The sequence below is a fragment of the Anomaloglossus baeobatrachus genome, chromosome 5, assembly GCF_048569485.1.
Source record: "Anomaloglossus baeobatrachus isolate aAnoBae1 chromosome 5, aAnoBae1.hap1, whole genome shotgun sequence".
In the NCBI taxonomy this organism is placed as follows: domain Eukaryota; kingdom Metazoa; phylum Chordata; class Amphibia; order Anura; family Aromobatidae; genus Anomaloglossus; species Anomaloglossus baeobatrachus.
In genome coordinates, this window is record NC_134357.1 from 596545042 (window position 1) to 596565977 (window position 20936).

A 20936-nucleotide genomic window follows, 5' to 3' on the forward strand; every position below is an offset into this window, starting at 1 on the left:
TGACATCACTGAGAACACCGCCTATTCATCACCAGAGATCAGCGGTGACATCACTGAGAACACCTCCTATCCATCACCAGAGATCAGCAGTGACATCACTGAGAACACCGCCTATCCATCACCAGAGATCAGCAGTGACATCACTGAGAACACCGCCTATCCATCACCAGAGATCAGCAGTGACATCACTGAGAACACCTCCTATCCATCACCAGAGATCAGCGGTGACATCACTGAGAACACCTCCTATCCATCACCAGAGATCAGCGGTGACATCACTGAGAACACCTCCTATCCATCACCAGAGATCAGCGGTGACATCACTGAGAACACCTCCTATCCATCACCAGAGATCAGCGGTGACATCACTGAGAACACCTCCTATCCATCACCAGAGATCAGCAGGGACATCACTGAGAACACCGCCTATCCATCACCAGAGATCAGCAGTGACATCACTGAGAACACCTCCTATCCATCACTAAAGATCAGCAGTGACATCACTGAGAACACCTCCTATCCATCACCAGAGATCAGCAGTGACATCACTGAGAACACCTCCTATCCATCACCAGAGATCAGCGGTGACATCACTGAGAACACCTCCTATCCATCACCAGAGATCAGCGGTGACATCACTGAGAACACCTCCTATCCATCACCAGAGATCAGCAGTGACATCACTGAGAACACCTCCTATCCATCACCAGAGATCAGCAGTGACATCACTGAGAACACCGCCTATCCATCACCAGAGATCAGCAGTGACATCACTAAGAACACCGCCTATCCATCACCAGAGATCAGCAGTGACATCACTGAGAACACCTCCTATCCATCACCAGAGATCAGCGGTGACATCACTGAGAACACCGCCTATCCATAACCAGAGATCAGCGGTGACATCACTGAGAACACCGCCTATCCATCACCAGAGATCAGCAGTGACATCACTGAGAACACCTCCTATCCATCACCAGAGATCAGCGGTGACATCACTGAGAACACCTCCTATCCATCACCAGAGATCAGCGGTGACATCACTGAGAACACCTCCTATCCATCACCAGAGATCAGCGGTGACATCACTGAGAACACCTCCTATCCATCACCAGAGATCAGCGGTGACATCACTGAGAACACCTCCTATCCATCACCAGAGATCATCAGTGACATCACTGAGAACACCGCCTATCCATCACCAGAGATCAGCAGTGACATCACTGAGAACACCGCCTATCCATCACCAGAGATCAGCAGTGACATCACTGAGAACACCTCCTATCCATCACCAGAGATCAGCGGTGACATCACTGAGAACACCGCCTATCCATCACCAGAGATCAGCGGTGACATCACTGAGAACACCTCCTATCCATCACCAGATATCAGCGGTGACATCACTGAGAACACCTCCTATCCATCACCAGAGATCAGCGGTGACATCACTGAGAACACCGCCTATCCATCACCAGAGATCAGCGGTGACATCACTGAGAACACCTCCTATCCATCACCAGAGATCAGCAGTGACATCACTGAGAACACCTCCTATCCATCACCAGAGATCAGCGGTGACATCACTGAGAACACCGCCTATCCATCACCAGAGATCAGCGGTGACATCACTGAGAACACCGCCTATCCATCACCAGAGATCAGCAGTGACATCACTGAGAACACCGCCTATCCATCACCAGAGATCAGCAGTGACATCACTAAGAACACCGCCTATCCATCACCAGAGATCAGCAGTGACATCACTGAGAACACCTCCTATCCATCACCAGAGATCAGCGGTGACATCACTGAGAACACCGCCTATCCATAACCAGAGATCAGCGGTGACATCACTGAGAACACCTCCTATCCATCACCAGAGATCAGCAGTCACATCACTGAGAACACCACCTATCCATCACCAGAGATCAGCGGTGACATCACTGAGAACACCTCCTATCCATCACCAGAGATCAGCGGTGACATCACTGAGAACATCTCCTATCCATCACCAGAGATCAGCAGTGACATCACTGAGAACACCTCCTATCCATCACCAGAGATCAGCTGTGACATCACTGAGAACACCTCCTATCCATCACCAGAGATCAGCAGTGACATCACTGAGAACACCGCCTTATCCATCACCAGAGATCAGCAGTGACATCACTGAGAACACCTCCTATCCATCACCAGAGATCAGCTGTGACATCACTGAGAACACCTCCTATCCATCACCAGAGATCAGCGGTGACATCACTGAGAACACCTCCTATCCATCACCAGAGATCAGCGGTGACATCACTGAGAACACCTCCTATCCATCACCAGAGATCAGCGGTGACATCACTGAGAACACCTCCTATCCATCACCAGAGATCAGCAGTGACATCACTGAGAACACCGCCTATCCATCACCAGAGATCAGCGGTGACATCACTGAGAACACCTCCTATCTATCACCAGAGATCAGCGGTGACATCACTGAGAACACCTCCTATCCATCACCAGAGATCAGCGGTGACATCACTGAGAACACCTCCTATCCATCACCAGAGATCAGCGGTGACATCACTGAGAACACCTCCTATCCATCACCAGAGATCAGCGGTGACATCACTGAGAACACCTCCTATCCATCACCAGAGATCAGCGGTGACATCACTGAGAACACCTCCTATCCATCACCAGAGATCAGCGGTGACATCACTGAGAACACCTCCTATCCATCACCAGAGATCAGCAGTGACATCACTGAGAACACCTCCTATCCATCACCAGAGATCAGCGGTGACATCACTGAGAACACCTCCTATCCATCACCAGAGATCAGCGGTGACATCACTGAGAACACCTCCTATCCATCACCAGAGATCAGCAGTGACATCACTGAGAACACCTCCTATCCATCACCAGAGATCAGCAGTGACATCACTGAGAACACCTCATATCCATCACCAGAGATCAGCGGTGACATCACTGAGAACACCTCCTATCCATCACCAGAGATCAGCGGTGACATCACTGAGAACACCTCCTATCCATCACCAGAGATCAGCAGTGACATCACTGAGAACACCTCCTATCCATCACCAGAGATCAGCAGTGACATCACTGAGAACACCTCCTATCCATCACCAGAGATCAGTGGTGACATCACTGAGAACACCTCCTATCCATCACCAGAGATCAGCGGTGACATCACTGAGAACACCTTCTATCCATCACCAGAGATCAGCAGTGACATCACTGAGAACACCTCCTATCCATCACCAGAGATCAGCAGTGACATCATTGAGAACACCTCCTATCCATCACCAGAGATCAGCAGTGACATCACTGAGAACACCTCCTATCCATCACCAGAGATCAGCGGTGACATCACTGAGAACACCTCCTATCCATCACCAGAGATCAGCAGTGACATCACTGAGAACACCTCCTATCCATCACCAGAGATCAGCGGTGACATCACTGAGAACACCTCCTATCCATCACCAGAGATCAGCAGTGACATCACTGAGAACACCTCCTATCCATCACCAGAGATCAGCGGTGACATCACTGAGAACACCGCCTATCCATCACCAGAGATCAGCAGTGACATCACTGAGAACACCTCCTATCCATTACCAGAGATCAGTGGTGACATCACTGAGAACACCTCCTATCCATCACCAGAGATCAGCAGTCACATCACTGAGAACACCGCCTATCCATCACCAGAGATCAGCGGTGACATCACTGAGAACACCTTCTATCCATCACCAGAGATCAGCAGTGACATCACTGAGAACACCTCCTATCCATCACCAGAGATCAGCAGTGACATCACTGAGAACACCTCCTATCCATCACCAGAGATCAGCAGTGACATCACTGAGAACACCTTCTATCCATCACCAGAGATCAGCGGTGACATCACTGAGAACACCTTCTATCCATCACCAGAGATCAGCGGTGACATCACTGAGCCCACCTCCTATCCATCACCAGAGATCAGCAGTGACATCACTGAGAACACCTCCTATCCATCACCAGAGATCAGCAGTGACATCACTGAGAACACCTCCTATCCATCACCAGAAATCAGCAGTGACATCACTGAGAACACCTCCTATCCATCACCAGAGATCAGCAGTGACATCACTGAGAACACCTCCTATCCATCACCAGAGATCATCAGTGACATCACTGAGAACACCGCCTATCCATCACCAGAGATCAGCGGTGACATCACTGAGAACACCTCCTATCCATCACCAGAGATCAGCGGTGACATCACTGAGAACACCTCCTATCCATCACCAGAGATCAGCGGTGACATCACTGAGAACACCTCCTATCCATCACCAGAGATCATCAGTGACATCACTGAGAACACCTCCTATCCATCACCAGAGATCATCAGTGACATCACTGAGAACACCTCCTATCCATCACCAGAGATCAGCAGTGACATCACTGAGAACACCGCCTTATCCATCACCAGAGATCAGCAGTGACATCACTGAGAACAGCTCCTATCCATCACCAGAGATCAGCGGTGACATCACTGAGAACGCCGCCTATCCATCACCAGAGATCAGCGGTGACATCACTGAGAACACCTCCTATCCATCACCAGAGATCAGCAGTGACATCACTGAGAACACCTCCTATCCATCACCAGAGATCAGAGGTGACATCACTGAGAACACCTCCTATCCATCACCAGAGATCAGCAGTGACATCACTGAGAACTCCTCCTATCCGTCACCAGAGATCAGCGGTGACATCACTGAGAACACCTCCTATCCATCACCAGAGATCAGCGGTGACATCACTGAGAACACCTCCTATCCATCACCAGAGATCAGCGGTGGCATCACTGAGAACACCTCCTATCCATCACCAGAGATCAGCAGTGACATCACTGAGAACACCTCCTATCCATCACCAGAGATCAGAAGTGACATCACTGAGAACACCGCCTATCTATCACCAGAGATCAGCAGTGACATCACTGAGAACACCTCCTATCCATCACCAGAGATCAGCAGTGACATCACTGAGAACACCTCCTATCCATCACCAGAGATCAGAAGTGACATCACTGAGAACACCGCCTATCTATCACCAGAGATCAGCAGTGACATCACTGAGAACACCTCCTATCCATCACCAGAGACCAGCAGTGACATCACTGAGAACACCGCCTATCCATCACCAGAGATCAGCAGTGACATCACTGAGAACACCTCCTATCCATCACCAGAGATCAGCAGTGACATCACTGAGAACACCTCCTATCCATCACCAGAGATCAGCGGTGACATCACTGAGAACACCTCCTATCCATCACCAGAGATCAGCAGTGACATCACTGAGAACACCTCCTATCCATCACCAGAGATCAGAAGTGACATCACTGAGAACACCGCCTATCTATCACCAGAGATCAGCAGTGACATCACTGAGAACACCTCCTATCCATCACCAGAGATCAGCGGTGACATCACTGAGAACACCTCCTATCCATCACCAGAGATCAGCAGTGACATCACTGAGAACACCGCCTATCCATCACCAGAGATCAGCAGTGACATCACTGAGAACACCTCCTATCCATCACCAGAGATCAGCGGTGACATCACTGAGAACACCGCCTATCCATCACCAGAGATCAGAGGTGACATCACTGAGAACACCTCCTATCCATCACCAGAGATCAGCGGTGACATCACTGAGAACACCTCCTATCCATCACCAGAGATCAGCAGTGACATCACTGAGAACACCGCCTATCTATCACCAGAGATCAGCGGTGACATCACTGAGAACACCTCCTATCCATCACCAGAGATCAGCGGTGACATCACTGAGAACACCTCCTATCCATCACCAGAGATCAGCGGTGACATCACTGAGAACACCGCCTATCCATCACCAGAGATCAGCAGTGACATCACTGAGAACACCTCCTATCCATCACCAGAGATCAGCAGTGACATCACTGAGAACACCTCCTATACATCACCAGAGATCAGCGGTGACATCACTGAGAACGCCTCCTATCCATCACCAGAGATCAGCGGTGACATCACTGAGAACACCGCCTATCCATCACCAGAGATCAGCGGTGACATCACTGAGAACACCGCCTATCCATCACCAGAGATCAGCAGTGACATCACTGAGAACACCTCCTATCCATCACCAGAGATCAGCAGTGACATCACTGAGAACACCGCCTATCCATCACCAGAGATCAGCGGTGACATCACTGACAGTGCTGCTTATCCTTTGCATGCAGATCTGTGGATTCAGGTCAGGCTGCTTCTTGTGTAACCTCCGCTCTCTCTCGGGGTCTCCGCTCCCCACATTCTCTGCAGGTGAAATCATTTCTGGGTTTGAGGTTCGGGAAGCGGAAGAAATGTCTCCAGACAGAACACGAGGCGGCTGAAATATACATGAGGCATTCAGAAGACACAGAGCGTGGAGCCTCGTCCCCGCCAAGTCCTGGCTGCAACCGAAAACACAACGCCGCCCGATCCAACACAGTGATGACAGTCACTACAGTGCCTAGAAAAAGTCTTCACACCCCATGAACTTCTCCACACTTACACATTACACCCACAAACTTCAAAACGTATTTTATTGGGATTTTCTGTGACACCAAAACTGAGTACAAGAAGCTGTAACGGAAATGGTTCCTGGATATCTGATGATTGTACACATATAAATCTTGTGAGGTGCGTTAGAATTCAGCCCCTGGGGTCAGCACCTTGTAGGACCACCTCTGTTCCTCTTTTGGGTTGTCTCCAGTTTTGCACATCTAGAGGTGACATTTTCCTCTTATGTCAGTGAGGTCGGGTGGCGACGTCTGGGATCGGTGAGGTCGGGTGGCGACGTCTGGGATCGGTGAGGTCGGGTGGCGACGTCTGGGATCGGTGAGGTCGGGTGGCGACGTCTGGGATCGGTGAGGTCGGGTGGCGACGTCTGGGATCGGTGAGGTCGGGTGGCGACGTCTGGGATCGGTGAGGTCGGGTGGCGACGTCTGGGATCGGTGAGGTCGGGTGGCGACGTCTGGGATCGGTGAGGTCGGGTGGCGACGTCTGGGATCGGTGAGGTCGGGTGGCGACGTCTGGGATCGGTGAGGTCGGGTGGCGACGTCTGGGATCGGTGAGGTCGGGTGGCGACGTCTGGGATCGGTGAGGTCGGGTGGCGACGTCTGGGATCGGTGAGGTCGGGGTGGCGACGTCTGGGATCGGTGAGGTCGGGTGGCGACGTCTGGGATCGGTGAGGTCGGGTGGCGACGTCTGGGATCGGTGAGGTCGGGTGGCGACGTCTGGGATCGGTGAGGTCGGGTGGCGACGTCTGGGATCGGTGAGGTCGGGGTGGCGACGTCTGGGATCGGTGAGGTCGGGTGGCGACGTCTGGGATCGGTGAGGTCGGGTGGCGACGTCTGGGATCGGTGAGGTCGGGTGGCGACGTCTGGGATCTCGGTGGATTTGGGTCTGGACTGTGACTCGGTCGCTCACACACAGGAACATGCTCTTTCATTATCTATGATCATTATAGATCTGCAGGATGTTGGGGGTCGTTGTCCTGCTACAAGGTGACCCCACACCCTGGTCTCACGTCTTCTGCAGTAATAGGTTTTCTCCAGGATTGTCCTGTATTTAGCTCCATCCATCTTCACTTATGAGCAGATTCCCTGCCCCTGCTGGAGACAAGACTCCTCACAGCAGAATGCGGCCTCCACCATGTGTCACAGTGGGGAGGGTGTTCACAGGGGCATGTGCAGGGTTCGTTTCCAGTGCACAGTTTTTTGTATTTAGCCCAGTTCTCCCTTATTCTCCTCTGACCGGAGCCCCTTTCTTCACTGCTCGTTTTTGCCCCTGAGCTATGACCTTTGCTCTTCCTGTGGATAGACTCTCCTCCTGAGCTGCGATCTCTGCTCGTCCTGTGGACAGATTCTCCCCCTGAGCTGTGATCTCTGCTCGTCCTGTGGACAGATTCTCCCCCTGAGCTGTGACCTCTGCTCGTCCTGTGGACAGATTCTCCTCCTGAGCTGTGATCTCTGCTCGTCCTGTGGACAGATTCTCCCCCTGAGCTGTGATCTCTGCTCGTCCTGTGGACAGATTCTCCCCCTGAGCTGTGATCTCTGCTCTTCCTGTGGACAGATTCTCCCCCTGAGCTGTGATCTCTGCTCGTCCTGTGGACAGATTCTCCCCCAGAGCTGTGATCTCTGCTCGTCCTGTGGACAGATTCTCCCCCTCAGCTGTGATCTCTGCTCGTCCCGTGGACAGATTCTCCTCCTGAGCTGTGACCTCTGCTCGTCCCGTGGACAGATTCTCCCCCTGAGCTGTGACCTCTGATCGTCCTGTGGACAGATTCTCCTCCTGAGCTGTGATCTCTGCTCGTCATGTGGACAGATTCTCCCCCTGAACTGTGATCTCTGCTCGTCCTGTGGACAGATTCTCCCCCTGAGCTGTGAGCTCTGCTCATCCTGTGGACAGATTCTCCTCCTGAGCTGTGATCTCGGCTCGTCCTGTGGACAGATTCTCCCCCTGTGCTGTGATCTCTGCTCGTCCTGTGGACAGATTCTCCCCCTGAGCTGTGATCTCTGCTTGTCCTGTGGACAGATTCTCCTCCTGAGCTGTGATCTCTGCTCGTCCTGTGGACAGATTCTCCCCCTGAGCTGTGATCTCTGCTCATCCTGTGGACAGATTCTCCTCCTGAGCTGTGACCTCTGCTCGTCCTGTGGACAGATTCTCCTCCTGAGCTGTGATTTCGGCTCGTCCTGTGGACAGATTCTCCCCCTGAGCTGTGATCTCTGCTCGTCCTGTGGACAGATTCTCCCCCTGAGCTGTGATCTCTGCTCGTCCTGTGGACAGATTTTCCTCCTGAGCTGTGATCTCGGCTCGTCCTGTGGACAGATTCTCCCCCTGAGCTGTGAGCTCTGCTAGTCCCGTGGACAGATTCTCCCCCTGAGCTGTGACCTCTGCTAGTCCCGTGGACAGATTCTCCTCCTGAGCTGTGACCTCTGCTAGTCCCGTGGACAGATTCTCCCCCTGAGCTGTGATCTCTGCTAGTCCCGTGGACAGATTCTCCTCCTGAGCTGTGACCTCTGATCGTCCTGTGGACAGATTCTCCTCCTGAGCTGTGATTTCGGCTCGTCCTGTGGACAGATTCTCCCCCTGAGCTGTGATCTCTGCTCGTCCTGTGGACAGATTCTCCCCCGGAGATGTGATCTCTGCTCGTCCTGTGGACAGATTCTCCCCCTGAGCTGTGACCTCTGCTCGTCCTGTGGACAGATTCTCCTCCTGAGCTGTGATCTCTGCTCGTCCTGTGGACAGATTCTCCCCCTGAGCTGTGATCTCTGCTCGTCCTGTGGACAGATTCTCCTCCTGAGCTGTGATCTCTGCTCGTCCTGTGGACAGATTCTCCTCCTGAGCTGTGATCTCTGCTCGTCCTGTGGACAGATTCTCCACCCTGTGCTGTGATCTCTGCTCGTCCTGTAGACAGATTCTCCACCCTGTGCTGTGATCTCTGCTCGTCCTGTAGACAGATTCTCCCACTGAGCTGTGATCTCTGCTCGTCCTGTAGACAGATTCTCCACCCTGTGCTGTGATCTCTGCTCGTCCTGTAGACAGATTCTCCCCTGTGCTGTGATCTCTGCTCGTCCTGTAGACAGATTCTCCCCCTGAGCTGTGATTTCTGCTCGTCCTGTGGACAGATTCTCCCCTGAGCTGTGATCTCTGCTTGTCCTGAGGACAGATTCTCCTCCTGAGCTGTGATCTCTGCTCGTCCTGTGGACAGATTCTCCTCCTGAGCTGTGATCCCTGCTCGTCATGTGGACAGATTCTCCTCCTGAGCTGTGATCTCTGCTCGTCCTGTGGACAGATTCTCCTCCTGAGCTGTGATCTCTGCTCGTCTTGTGGACAGATTCTCCCCCTGAGCTGTGACCTCTGCTCATCCTGTGGACAGATTCTCCTCCTGAGCTGTGATCTCTGCTCGTCCTGTGGACAGATTCTCCCCCTGAGCTGTGATCTCTGCTCGTCCTGTGGACAGATTCTCCTCCTGAGCTGTGATCTCTGCTCGTCCTGTGGACAGATTCTCCTCCTGAGCTGTGATCTCTGCTCGTCCTGTGGACAGATTCTCCTCCTGAGCTGTGATCTCTGCTCGTCCTGTGGACAGATTCTCCTCCTGAGCTGTGATCTCTGCTCGTCCTGTGGACAGATTCTCCTCCTGAGCTGTGATCTCTGCTCGTCCCGTGGACAGATTCTCCCCCTGAGCTGTGACCTCTGCTCGTCCTGTGGACAGATTCTCCTCCTGAGCTGTGATCTCTGCTCATCCTGTGGACAGATTCTCCTCCTGAGCTGTGACCTCTGCTCGTCCTGTGGACAGATTCTCCTCCTGAGCTGTGATTTCTGCTTGTCCTGTGGACAGATTCTCCCCCTGAGCTGTGATCTCTGCTCGTCCTGTGGACAGAGTCTCCTCCTGAGCTGTGATCTCTGCTCGTCCTGTGGACAGATTCTCCTCCTGAACTGTGATTTCTGCTTGTCCTGTGGACAGATTCTCCCCCTGAGCTGTGATTTCTGCTTGTCTTGTGGACAGATTCTTCTCCTGAGCTGTGATTTCTGCTTGTCCTGTGGACAGATTCTCCTCCTGAGCTGTGATCTCTGCTCGTCCCGTGGACAGATTCTCCCCCTGAGCTGTGACCTCTGCTCGTCCTGTGGACAGATTCTCCTCCTGAGCTGTGATTTCTGCTTGTCCTGTGGACAGATTCTCCCCCTGAGCTGTGACCTCTGCTCGTCCTGTGGACAGATTCTCCTCCTGAGCTGTGACCTCTGCTCGTCCTGTGGACAGATTCTCCTCCTGAGCTGTGATTTCTGCTTGTCCTGTGGACAGATTCTCCCCCTGAGCTGTGATCTCTGCTCGTCCTGTGGACAGAGTCTCCTCCTGAGCTGTGATCTCTGCTCGTCCTGTGGACAGATTCTCCTCCTGAGCTGTGATCTCTGCTCGTCCTGTGGACAGATTCTCCCCCTGAGCTGTGATCTCTGCTCGTCCTGTGGACAGATTCTCCCCCTGAGCTGTGATCTGTGCTCGTCCTGTGGACAGATTCTCCCCCTGAGCTGTGATCTCTGCTCGTCCTGTGGACAGATTCTCCTCCTGAGCTGTGACCTCTGCTCGTCCCGTGGACAGATTCTCCCCCTGAGCTGTGACCTCTGCTCGTCCTGTGGACAGATTCTCCTCCTGAGCTGTGATCTCTGCTCGTCATGTGGACAGATTCTCCCCCTGAGCTGTGAGCTCTGCTCATCCTGTGGACAGATTCTCCCCCTGAGCTGTGAGCTCTGCTCGTCCTGTGGACAGATTCTCCTCCTGAGCTGTGATCTCTGCTCGTCCTGTGGACAGATTCTCCTCCTGAGCTGTGATCTCTGCTCGTCCTGTGGACAGATTCTCCTCCTGAGCTGTGACCTCTGCTCGTCCCGTGGACAGATTCTCCCCCTGAGCTGTGACCTCTGCTCGTCCTGTGGACAGATTCTCCTCCTGAGCTGTGATCCCTGCTCGTCCTGTGGACAGATTCTCCCCCTGAGCTGTGATCTCTGCTCGTCCTGTGGACAGATTCTCCTCCTGAGCTGTGATCTCTGCTCGTCCTGTGGACAGATTCTCCCCCTGAGCTGTGATCTCTGCTCGTCCTGTGGACAGATTCTCCCTGAGCTGTGATCTCTGCTAGTCCTGTGGACAGATTCTCCCCCTGAGCTGTGACCTCTGCTCGTCCCGTGGACAGATTCTCCTCCTGAGCTGTGATCTCTGCTCGTCCTGTGGACAGATTCTCCCCCTGAGCTGTGACCTCTGCTCGTCCTGTGGACAGATTCTCCTCCTGAGCTGTGACCTCTGCTCGTCCTGTGGACAGATTCTCCTCCTGAGCTGTGATTTCTGCTTGTCCTGTGGACAGATTCTCCTCCTGAGCTGTGATTTCTGCTTGTCCTGTGGACAGATTCTCCTCCTGAGCTGTGATCTCTGCGGCTCTTTCAGTGACCAGGGACCTCTCGGCTCTTCTCTCATTAGTGGTCTCCTTGGGATGTCAGTTTCGGTGGACGGTCATGTCTCGATAGTTGCAGTTGTACCATACTCCTTTCATTTTTGGATGATGGATCGAGCAGTGCTCTTTGAGATGTTCAGAGTTTGAGCTATTTTCTATAACCTTTCCCTGTTTCCTCCTCTTTATTACTGACCTGTCTGGTGTGTTTCTTGGTTTTCATGATGCTGTTTTATCCCTGACCAGTCCAGTGGGTTCCTTGGTGTTCAAGATGCTGTTTGATCCCTGACCTGTCTGGTGTCTTCCTTGGTTTTTAAGATTCTGCTTGATTCCTGATGTCTGGTGGGTTCCTTGGTTTTCAAGATGCTGCTTGATCCCTGATGTCTGGTGGGTTCCTTGGTTTTCAGGATGCTGCTTAACTCCTGACCTGTCTGGTGGGTTCTTTGGTTCTCCTGATGTTGGTTGATCCCTGATCTTCTCACACACACGTCTGAGGTCTTCACAGAGTAGCTGTTGTTATACTGAGGGGAGAGCACCCAGGAGGAGGCCATGTACTGATTATGTGACTGCTGGGGGTGAGTGTCACTCAGGATTTTTATTTTTTATTTTTTTTTTAGGAGATCAGACTACAAGGGGCTGAATACTAATGCACCTCACAATTTTCAGATTTCTATGTATAAAATCATTAGAAAACCAGGACTCCTTTCCTCCGCACCTCACAGATACTTGTGCTCATTGTCCGTGTCGGACAAAATCCTAATAACAGACATTAACGTTTGTGGCTGTAAAGTGAAAAAGATGTGGGAAAGTTCACGGGGTGTGAATACTTTTATGTCTCTGGTGAGGGGCTGATATCAGTGTAGAGACATGATGTGCAGTGTGATGGCGGGGGTATTATCCCGATACTATGGGATCGCAGTCCGCAGCGCTGCCTTATAAGGACCAGCAGGGAGCGAGCGGCGGCCTCTGCTCAGTGTCTGCCGTCAGCGCATCCAGGAATCCGGGCCGAGACAGGATCCGAAGACAGCACCCGAGGCTGGAGCCCTGCAGGGCTGGGGGTGTAGAGCGCACTCCGCCGGCTCAGTGCATGCGGTGGCCAGGAGAGGGCAGCGCGGTGGCCAGGAGAGGGCAGCGCGGTGGCCAGGAGAGGGCAGCGCGGTGGCCAGGAGAGGGCAGCGCGGTGGCCAGGAGAGGGCAGCGCGGTGGCCAGGAGAAGGCAGCGCGGTGAGTAGGAGAAGGCAGCGCGGTGGCCAGGAGAAGGCAGCGCGGTGGCCAGGAGAGGGCAGCGCGGTGGCCAGGAGAAGGCAGCGCGGTGGCCAGGAGAGGGCAGCGCGGTGGCCAGGAGAGGGCAGCGCGGTGGCCAGGAGAGGGCAGCGCGGTGGCCAGGAGAAGGCAGCGCGGTGAGTAGGAGAGGGCAGCGCGGTGGCCAGGAGAGGGCAGCGCGGTGGCCAGGAGAGGGCAGCGCGGTGGCCAGGAGAGGGCAGCGCGGTGGCCAGGAGAGGGCAGCGTGGTGGCCAGGAGAGGGCAGCGCGGTGGCCAGGAGAGGGCAGCGCGGTGAGTAGGAGAGGGCAGCGCGGTGAGTAGGAGAGGGCAGCGCGGTGGCCAGGAGAGGGCAGCGCGGTGAGTAGGAGAGGGCAGCGCGGTGGCCAGGAGAGGGCAGCGCGGTGGCCAGGAGAGGGCAGCGCGGTGGCCAGGAGAAGGCAGCGCGGTGAGTAGGAGAGGGCAGCGCGGTGGCCAGGAGAGGGCAGTGAGGTGGGCAGGAGAGGGCAGCGCGGTGGCCAGGAGAGGGCAGCGCGGTGGCCAGGAGAGGGCAGCGTGGTGGCCAGGAGAGGGCAGCGCGGTGGCCAGGAGAAGGCAGCGCGGTGAGTAGGAGAGGGCAGCGCGGTGGCCAGGAGAGGGCAGCGCGGTGAGTAGGAGAGGGCAGCGCGGTGAGTAGGAGAGGGCAGCGCGGTGGCCAGGAGAGGGCAGCGCGGTGAGTAAGAGAGGGCAGCGCGGTGAGTAAGAGAGGGCAGCGCGGTGGCCAGGAGAGGGCAGCGCGGTGGCCAGGAGAGGGCAGCGCGGTGGCCAGGAGAGGGCAGCGCGGTGGCCAGGAGAGGGCAGCGCGGTGGCCAGGAGAGGGCAGCGCGGTGGCCAGGAGAGGGCAGCGCGGTGGCCAGGAGAGGGCAGCGCGGTGGCCAGGAGAGGGCAGCGCGGTGGCCAGGAGAGGGCAGCGCAGTGGCCAGGAGAGGGCAGCGCGGTGGCCAGGAGAGGGCAGCGCGGTGAGTAGGAGAGGGCAGCGCGGTGGCCAGGAGAGTGCAGCGCGGTGGCCAGGAGAGGGCAGTGAGGTGGGCAGGAGAGGGCAGCGCAGTGGCCAGGAGAGGGCAGCGCGGTGGCCAGGAGAGGGCAGCGTGGTGGCCAGGAGAGGGCAGCGCGGTGGCCAGGAGAAGGCAGCGCGGTGAGTAGGAGAGGGCAGCGCGGTGGCCAGGAGAGGGCAGCGCGGTGAGTAGGAGAGGGCAGCGCGGTGAGTAGGAGAGGGCAGCGTGGTGGCCAGGAGAGGGCAGCGCGGTGAGTAAGAGAGGGCAGCGCGGTGAGTAAGAGAGGGCAGCGCGGTGAGTAAGAGAGGGCAGCGCGGTGGCCAGGAGAGGGCAGCGCGGTGGCCAGGAGAGGGCAGCGCGGTGGCCAGGAGAGGGCAGCGCGGTGGCCAGGAGAGGGCAGCGCGGTGGCCAGGAGAGGGCAGCGCGGTGGCCAGGAGAGGGCAGCGCGGTGGCCAGGAGAGGGCAGCGCGGTGGCCAGGAGAGGGCAGCGCGGTGGCCAGGAGAGGGCAGCGCGGTGAGTAGGAGAGGGCAGCGCGGTGGCCAGGAGAAGGCAGCGCGGTGGCCAGGAGAGGGCAGCGTGGTGGCCAGGAGAGGGCAGCGCGGTGAGTAGGAGAGGGCAGCGCGGTGGCCAGGAGAAGGCAGCGCGGTGGCCAGGAGAGGGCAGCGTGGTGGCCAGGAGAGGGCAGCGCGGTGGCCAGGAGAGTGCAGCGCGGTGGCCAGGAGAGGGCAGTGCGGTGGGCAGGAGAGGGCAGCGCGGTGGCCAGGAGAGGGCAGCGCGGTGGCCAGGAGAGGGCAGCGCGGTGGCCAGGAGAGGGCAGCGCGGTGGCCAGGAGAGGGCAGCGCGGTGAGTAGGAGAGGGCAGCGCGGTGAGTAGGAGAGGGCAGCGCGGTGACCAGGAGAAGGCAGCGCGGTGGCCAGGAGAGGGCAGCGCGGTGGCCAGGAGAGGGCAGCGCGGTGAGTAGGAGAGGGCAGCGCGGTGAGTAGGAGAGGGCAGCGCGGTGAGTAGGAGAGGGCAGCGTGGTGGCCAGGAGAGGGCAGCGCGGTGGCCAGGAGAGTGCAGCGCGGTGGCCAGGAGAGGGCAGGGCGGTGAGTAGGAGAGTGCAGCGCGGTGGCCAGGAGAGGGCAGCGCGGTGGCCAGGAGAGGGCAGCGCGGTGAGTAGGAGAAGGCAGCGCGGTGGCCAGGAGAGGGCAGCGCGGTGGCCAGGAGAGGGCAGCGCGGTGGCCAGGAGAGGGCAGCGCGGTGGCCAGGAGAGGGCAGCGCGGTGGCCAGGAGAGGGCAGCGCGGTGGCAAGGAGAGGGCAGCGCGGTGGCCAGGAGAGGGCAGCGCGGTGAGTAGGAGAGGGCAGCGCGGTGAGTAGGAGAGGGCAGCGTGGTGGCCAGGAGAGGGCAGCGTGGTGGCCAGGAGAGGGCAGCGCGGTGGCCAGGAGAGGGCAGCGCGGTGGCCAGGAGAGGGCAGCGCGGTGGCCAGGAGAGGGCAGCGCGGTGGCCAGGAGAGGGCAGCGCGGTGGCCAGGAGAGGGCAGCGCGGTGGCCAGGAGAGGGCAGCGCGGTGGCCAGGAGAGGGCAGGGCGGTGAGTAGGAGAGTGCAGCGCGGTGGCCAGGAGAGGGCAGCGCGGTGGCCAGGAGAGGGCAGCGCGGTGAGTAGGAGAAGGCAGCGCGGTGGCCAGGAGAGGGCAGCGCGGTGGCCAGGAGAGGGCAGCGCGGTGGCCAGGAGAGGGCAGCGCGGTGGCCAGGAGAGGGCAGCGCGGTGGCCAGGAGAGGGCAGCGCGGTGGCCAGGAGAGGGCAGCGCGGTGAGTAGGAGAGGGCAGCGCGGTGGCCAGGAGAGGGCAGCGCGGTGAGTAGGAGAAGGCAGCGCGGTGGCCAGGAGAGGGCAGCGCGGTGGCCAGGAGAGGGCAGCGCGGTGGCCAGGAGAGGGCAGCGCGGTGGCCAGGAGAGGGCAGCGCGGTGGCCAGGAGAGGGCAGCGCGGTGGCCAGGAGAGGGCAGCGCGGTGAGTAGGAGAGGGCAGCGCGGTGAGTAGGAGAGGGCAGCGCGGTGAGTAGGAGAGGGCAGCGCGGTGAGTAGGAGAGGGCAGCGCGGTGACCAGGAGAAGGCAGCGCGGTGGCCAGGAGAGGGCAGCGCGGTGTGTAGGAGAGGGCAGCGCGGTGACCAGGAGAAGGCAGCGCGGTGGCCAGGAGAGGGCAGCGCGGTGAGTAGGAGAGGGCAGCGTGGTGGCCAGGAGAGGGCAGCGCGGTGGCCAGGAGAGGGCAGCGCGGTGAGTAGGAGAGGGCAGCGCGGTGAGTAGGAGAGGGCAGCGCGGTGAGTAGGAGAGGGCAGCGTGGTGGCCAGGAGAAGGCAGCGCGGTGGCCAGGAGAGGGCAGCGCGGTGGCCAGGAGAGGGCAGCGCGGTGGCCGGGAGAAGGCAGCGGATCCTTACAGAACATCAGATAAGATCCCTGTATGTCAGAGATCCCTATAATCCTCAGGGCTGGATTAACCCTTTGCAGTGGCTCCACCTTTGACCTCGGTGCCATAGTGGCCAGCTGGACATGTCACAGGGAATAACTATAACCCTCATCAGCTGATAATCTGCGGACGTGAGAAGGATCACACAGATTATCGCCCTAGAAGCAGCTATTTCCAGGCAGTGACATCATCAGCCGCACAACCATGACATCACACAGCACACACCACAACACAAGACGCAGGTGCAGCAGTGCTCAGTGATACATGGCTGGATACAAACACCACAATGGCTCCTGGTCCAGAGCAAGAGGACAAGCCCCGGCTCTGCACACACACAGCTCTGCTCACACTGCTCTGCACACACACAGCTCTGCTCACACTGCTCTGCACACACACAGCTCTGCTCACACTGCTCTGCACACACACAGCTCTGCTCACACTGCTCTGCACACACACAGCTCTGGACACACACAGCTCTGCTCACACGGCTCTGCACACACACAGCTCTGCTCACACTGCTCTGCACACACACAGCTCTGCTCACACTGCTCTGCACACACACAGCTCTGCTCACACTGCTCTGCACATACCGCTCTGCACACACACAGCTCTGCTCACACTGCTCTGCACACACACAGCTCTGCTCACACTGCTCTGCACACACACAGCTCTGCTCACACTGCTCTGCACACGCACTCTGCTCACACTGCTCTGCACACACACAGCTCTGCTCACACTGCTCTGCACACACACAGCTCTGCTCACACTGCTCTGCACACACTGCTCTGCACACACACAGCTCTGGACACACTGCTCTGCACACACACAGCTCTGCTCACACGGCTCTGCACACACACAGCTCTGCTCACACTGCTCTGCACACACACAGCTCTGCTCACACTGCTCTGCACACACACAGCTCTGGACACACTGCTCTGCACACACACAGCTCTGCTCACACGGCTCTGCACACACACAGCTCTGCTCACACGGCTCTGCACACACACAGCTCTGCTCACACGGCTCTGCACACACACAGCTCTGCTCACACTGCTCTGCACACACACAGCTCTGCTCACACTGCTCTGCACACACACAGCTCTGGACACACACAGCTCTGCTCACACTGCTCTGCACACACACAGCTCTGGACACACACAGCTCTGCACACACACAGCTCTGCTCACACTGCTCTGCACATACCGCTCTGCACACACACAGCTCTGCTCACACTGCTCTGCACACACACAGCTCTGCTCACACTGCTCTGCACACACACAGCTCTGCTCACACTGCTCTGCACACACACAGCTCTGGACACACACAGCTCTGCTCACACGGCTCTGCACACACACAGCTCTGCTCACACTGCTCTGCACACACACAGCTCTGCTCACACTGCTCTGCACACACACAGCTCTGCTCACACTGCTCTGCACACACACAGCTCTGCTCACACTGCTCTGCACACACACAGCTCTGCTCACACTGCTCTGCACACACACAGCTCTGCTCTACACACACACAGCTCTGCACACACTGCTCTGCACACACTGCTCTGCACACACAGCTCTGCTCTGCTCACACTGCTCTGCACACACAGCTCTGCTCTGCTCACACTGCTCTGCACACACACAGCTCTGCTCACACTGCTCTGCACACACACAGCTCTGCACACACACAGCTCTGCACATACCGCTCTGCACACACACAGCTCTGCTCTACACACACACAGCTCTGCTCTGCACACACTGCTCTGCACACACAGCTCTGCTCTGCACACACTGCTCTGCACACACAGCTCTGCTCTGCACACACAGCTCTGCTCTGCACACACTGCTCTGCACACACAGCTCTGCACACACTGCTCTGCACACACAGCTCTGCACACACAGCTCTGCACACACACAGCTCTGCTCTGCACACACTGCTCTGCACACACTGCTCTGCTCTGCACACACGGCTCTGCACACACGGCTCTGCACACACTGCTCGGCTCTGCACACACGGCTCTGCACACACTGCTCTGCTCTGCACACACGGCTCTGCACACACTGCTCTGCTCTGCACACACGGCTCTGCACACACACAGCTCTGCTCTGCACACACTGCTCTGCTCTGCACACACCGCTCTGCTCTGCACACACCGCTCTGCTCTGCTCTGCACACACCGCTCTGCACACACGGCTCTGCACACACGGCTCTGCACACACACAGCTCTGCTCTGCACACACTGCTCTGCTCTGCACACACGGCTCTGCACACACCGCTCTGCTCTGCACACACCGCTCTGCTCTGCTCTGCACACACACAGCTCTGCTCTGCACACACACAGCTCTGCTCTGCACACACACCGCTCTGCACACACACAGCTCTGCTCTGCACACACGGCTCTGCACAGTACCTTCTTGAGGAATGCCATCCTCGGCCTGTAGTGCTGGCCTTGGTCTAGGTGCTTGACAGTCATGTTTGCAGCTGATCAGACACAGACACCAGCAGCAGCAGGAGACACAGGTTGTGTAGCCTCCACAGGCTCCTCCCCCTCACAGCTGTCACTCAAAATCTGCAGCCAATCAGCAAGCTACCTGTGATTAGAAGCTCAGGAGCAGCAATACCGATCACAACCACAAGAGGGAGCGCCGCCTGCACAGAAATCTGCTGGAGTCTGATGTAAAGCAGTGAAGTGCTGCCGGAATACTGCCTGATGTGCCAGGAATAATAGTGCTACTACAGCTGCAGCTCAAGACACCAGAATATCATCACTAACTGAATTTATTTCACTAATTCAATACAAAAAGGGAAATGCATCTATTATATAGAGTCATTACACACAGAGGGATCTATTTCACATGTTTATAAATTATATAGAGTCATTACACACAGAGGGATCTATTTCACGTGTTTATTATATAGAGTCATTACACACAGAGGGATCTATTTCACATGTTTATAAATTATATAGAGTCATTACACACAGAGGGATCTATTTCACGTATTTATTACATAGAGTCATTACACACAGAGGGATCTATATCACGTGTTTATTATATATTATATAGAGTCATTACACACAGAGGGATCTATTTCACGTGTTTATTATATATTATATAGAGTCATTACACACAGAGGGATCTATTTCACATGTTTATATATTATATAGAGTCATTACACGCAGAGGGATCTATATCACGTGTTTATTATATATTATATAGAGTCATTACACACAGAGGGATCTATTTCACGTGTTTATTATATATTATATAGAGTCATTACACACAGAGGGATCTATTTCACGTGTTTATTATATATTATATAGAGTCATTACACACAGAGGGATCTATATCACGTGTTATTATATATTATATAGAGTCATTACACACAGAGGGATCTATTTCACATGTCTATTATATATTATATAGAGTCATTACACACAGAGGGATCTATTTCACGTGTTAATTATATATTATATAGAGTCATTACACACAGAGGGATCTATTTCACCTGTATTATATATCATATAGAGTCATTACACACAGAGGGATCTATTTCACGTGTTTATTATATATTATATAGAGTCATTACACACAGAGGGATCTATATCACGTGTTATTATATATTATATAGAGTCATTACACACAGAGGGATCTATTTCACATGTTTATTATATATTATATAGAGTCATTACACACAGAGGGATCTATTTCACGTGTTTATTATATATTATATAGAGTCATTACACACAGAGGGATCTATTTCACGTGTTTATTATATATTATATAGTCATTACACACAGAGGGATCTATTTCACATGTTTATTATATATTATATAGAGTCATTACACACAGAGGGATCTATTTCACCTGTATTATATATCATATAGAGTCATTACACACAGAGGGATCTATTTCACATGTTTATTATTTATTATATAGAGTCATTACACACAGAGGGATCTATTTCACCTGTATTATATATCATATAGAGTCATTACACACAGAGGGATCTATTTCACATGTTTATTATATATTATATAGAGTCATTACACACAGAGGGATCTATTTCACGTGTTTATTATATATTATAGTCATTACACACAGAGGGATCTATTTCACATGTTTATTATATATTATATAGAGTCATTACACACAGAGGGATCTATTTCACGTGTT

The 20936-nt window shown here is 55.1% G+C and overlaps 1 protein-coding gene across 1 annotated transcript in view; it reads right to left on the reverse strand.

Moving 5' to 3' along the window:
- RGS9 (regulator of G protein signaling 9) overlaps window positions 1-19290 on the reverse strand; it is a 62682-nt gene extending 43392 nt beyond the window's left edge. Inside the window, exon 1 of the mRNA XM_075351508.1 lies at window positions 19172-19290. Coding sequence (XP_075207623.1) covers window positions 19172-19234 — 63 coding nt within the window. The 5' untranslated portion in view covers window positions 19235-19290. The remainder of the gene's footprint in view (window positions 1-19171) is intronic.
- Between the last annotated feature and the right edge of the window lie 1646 nt (window positions 19291-20936).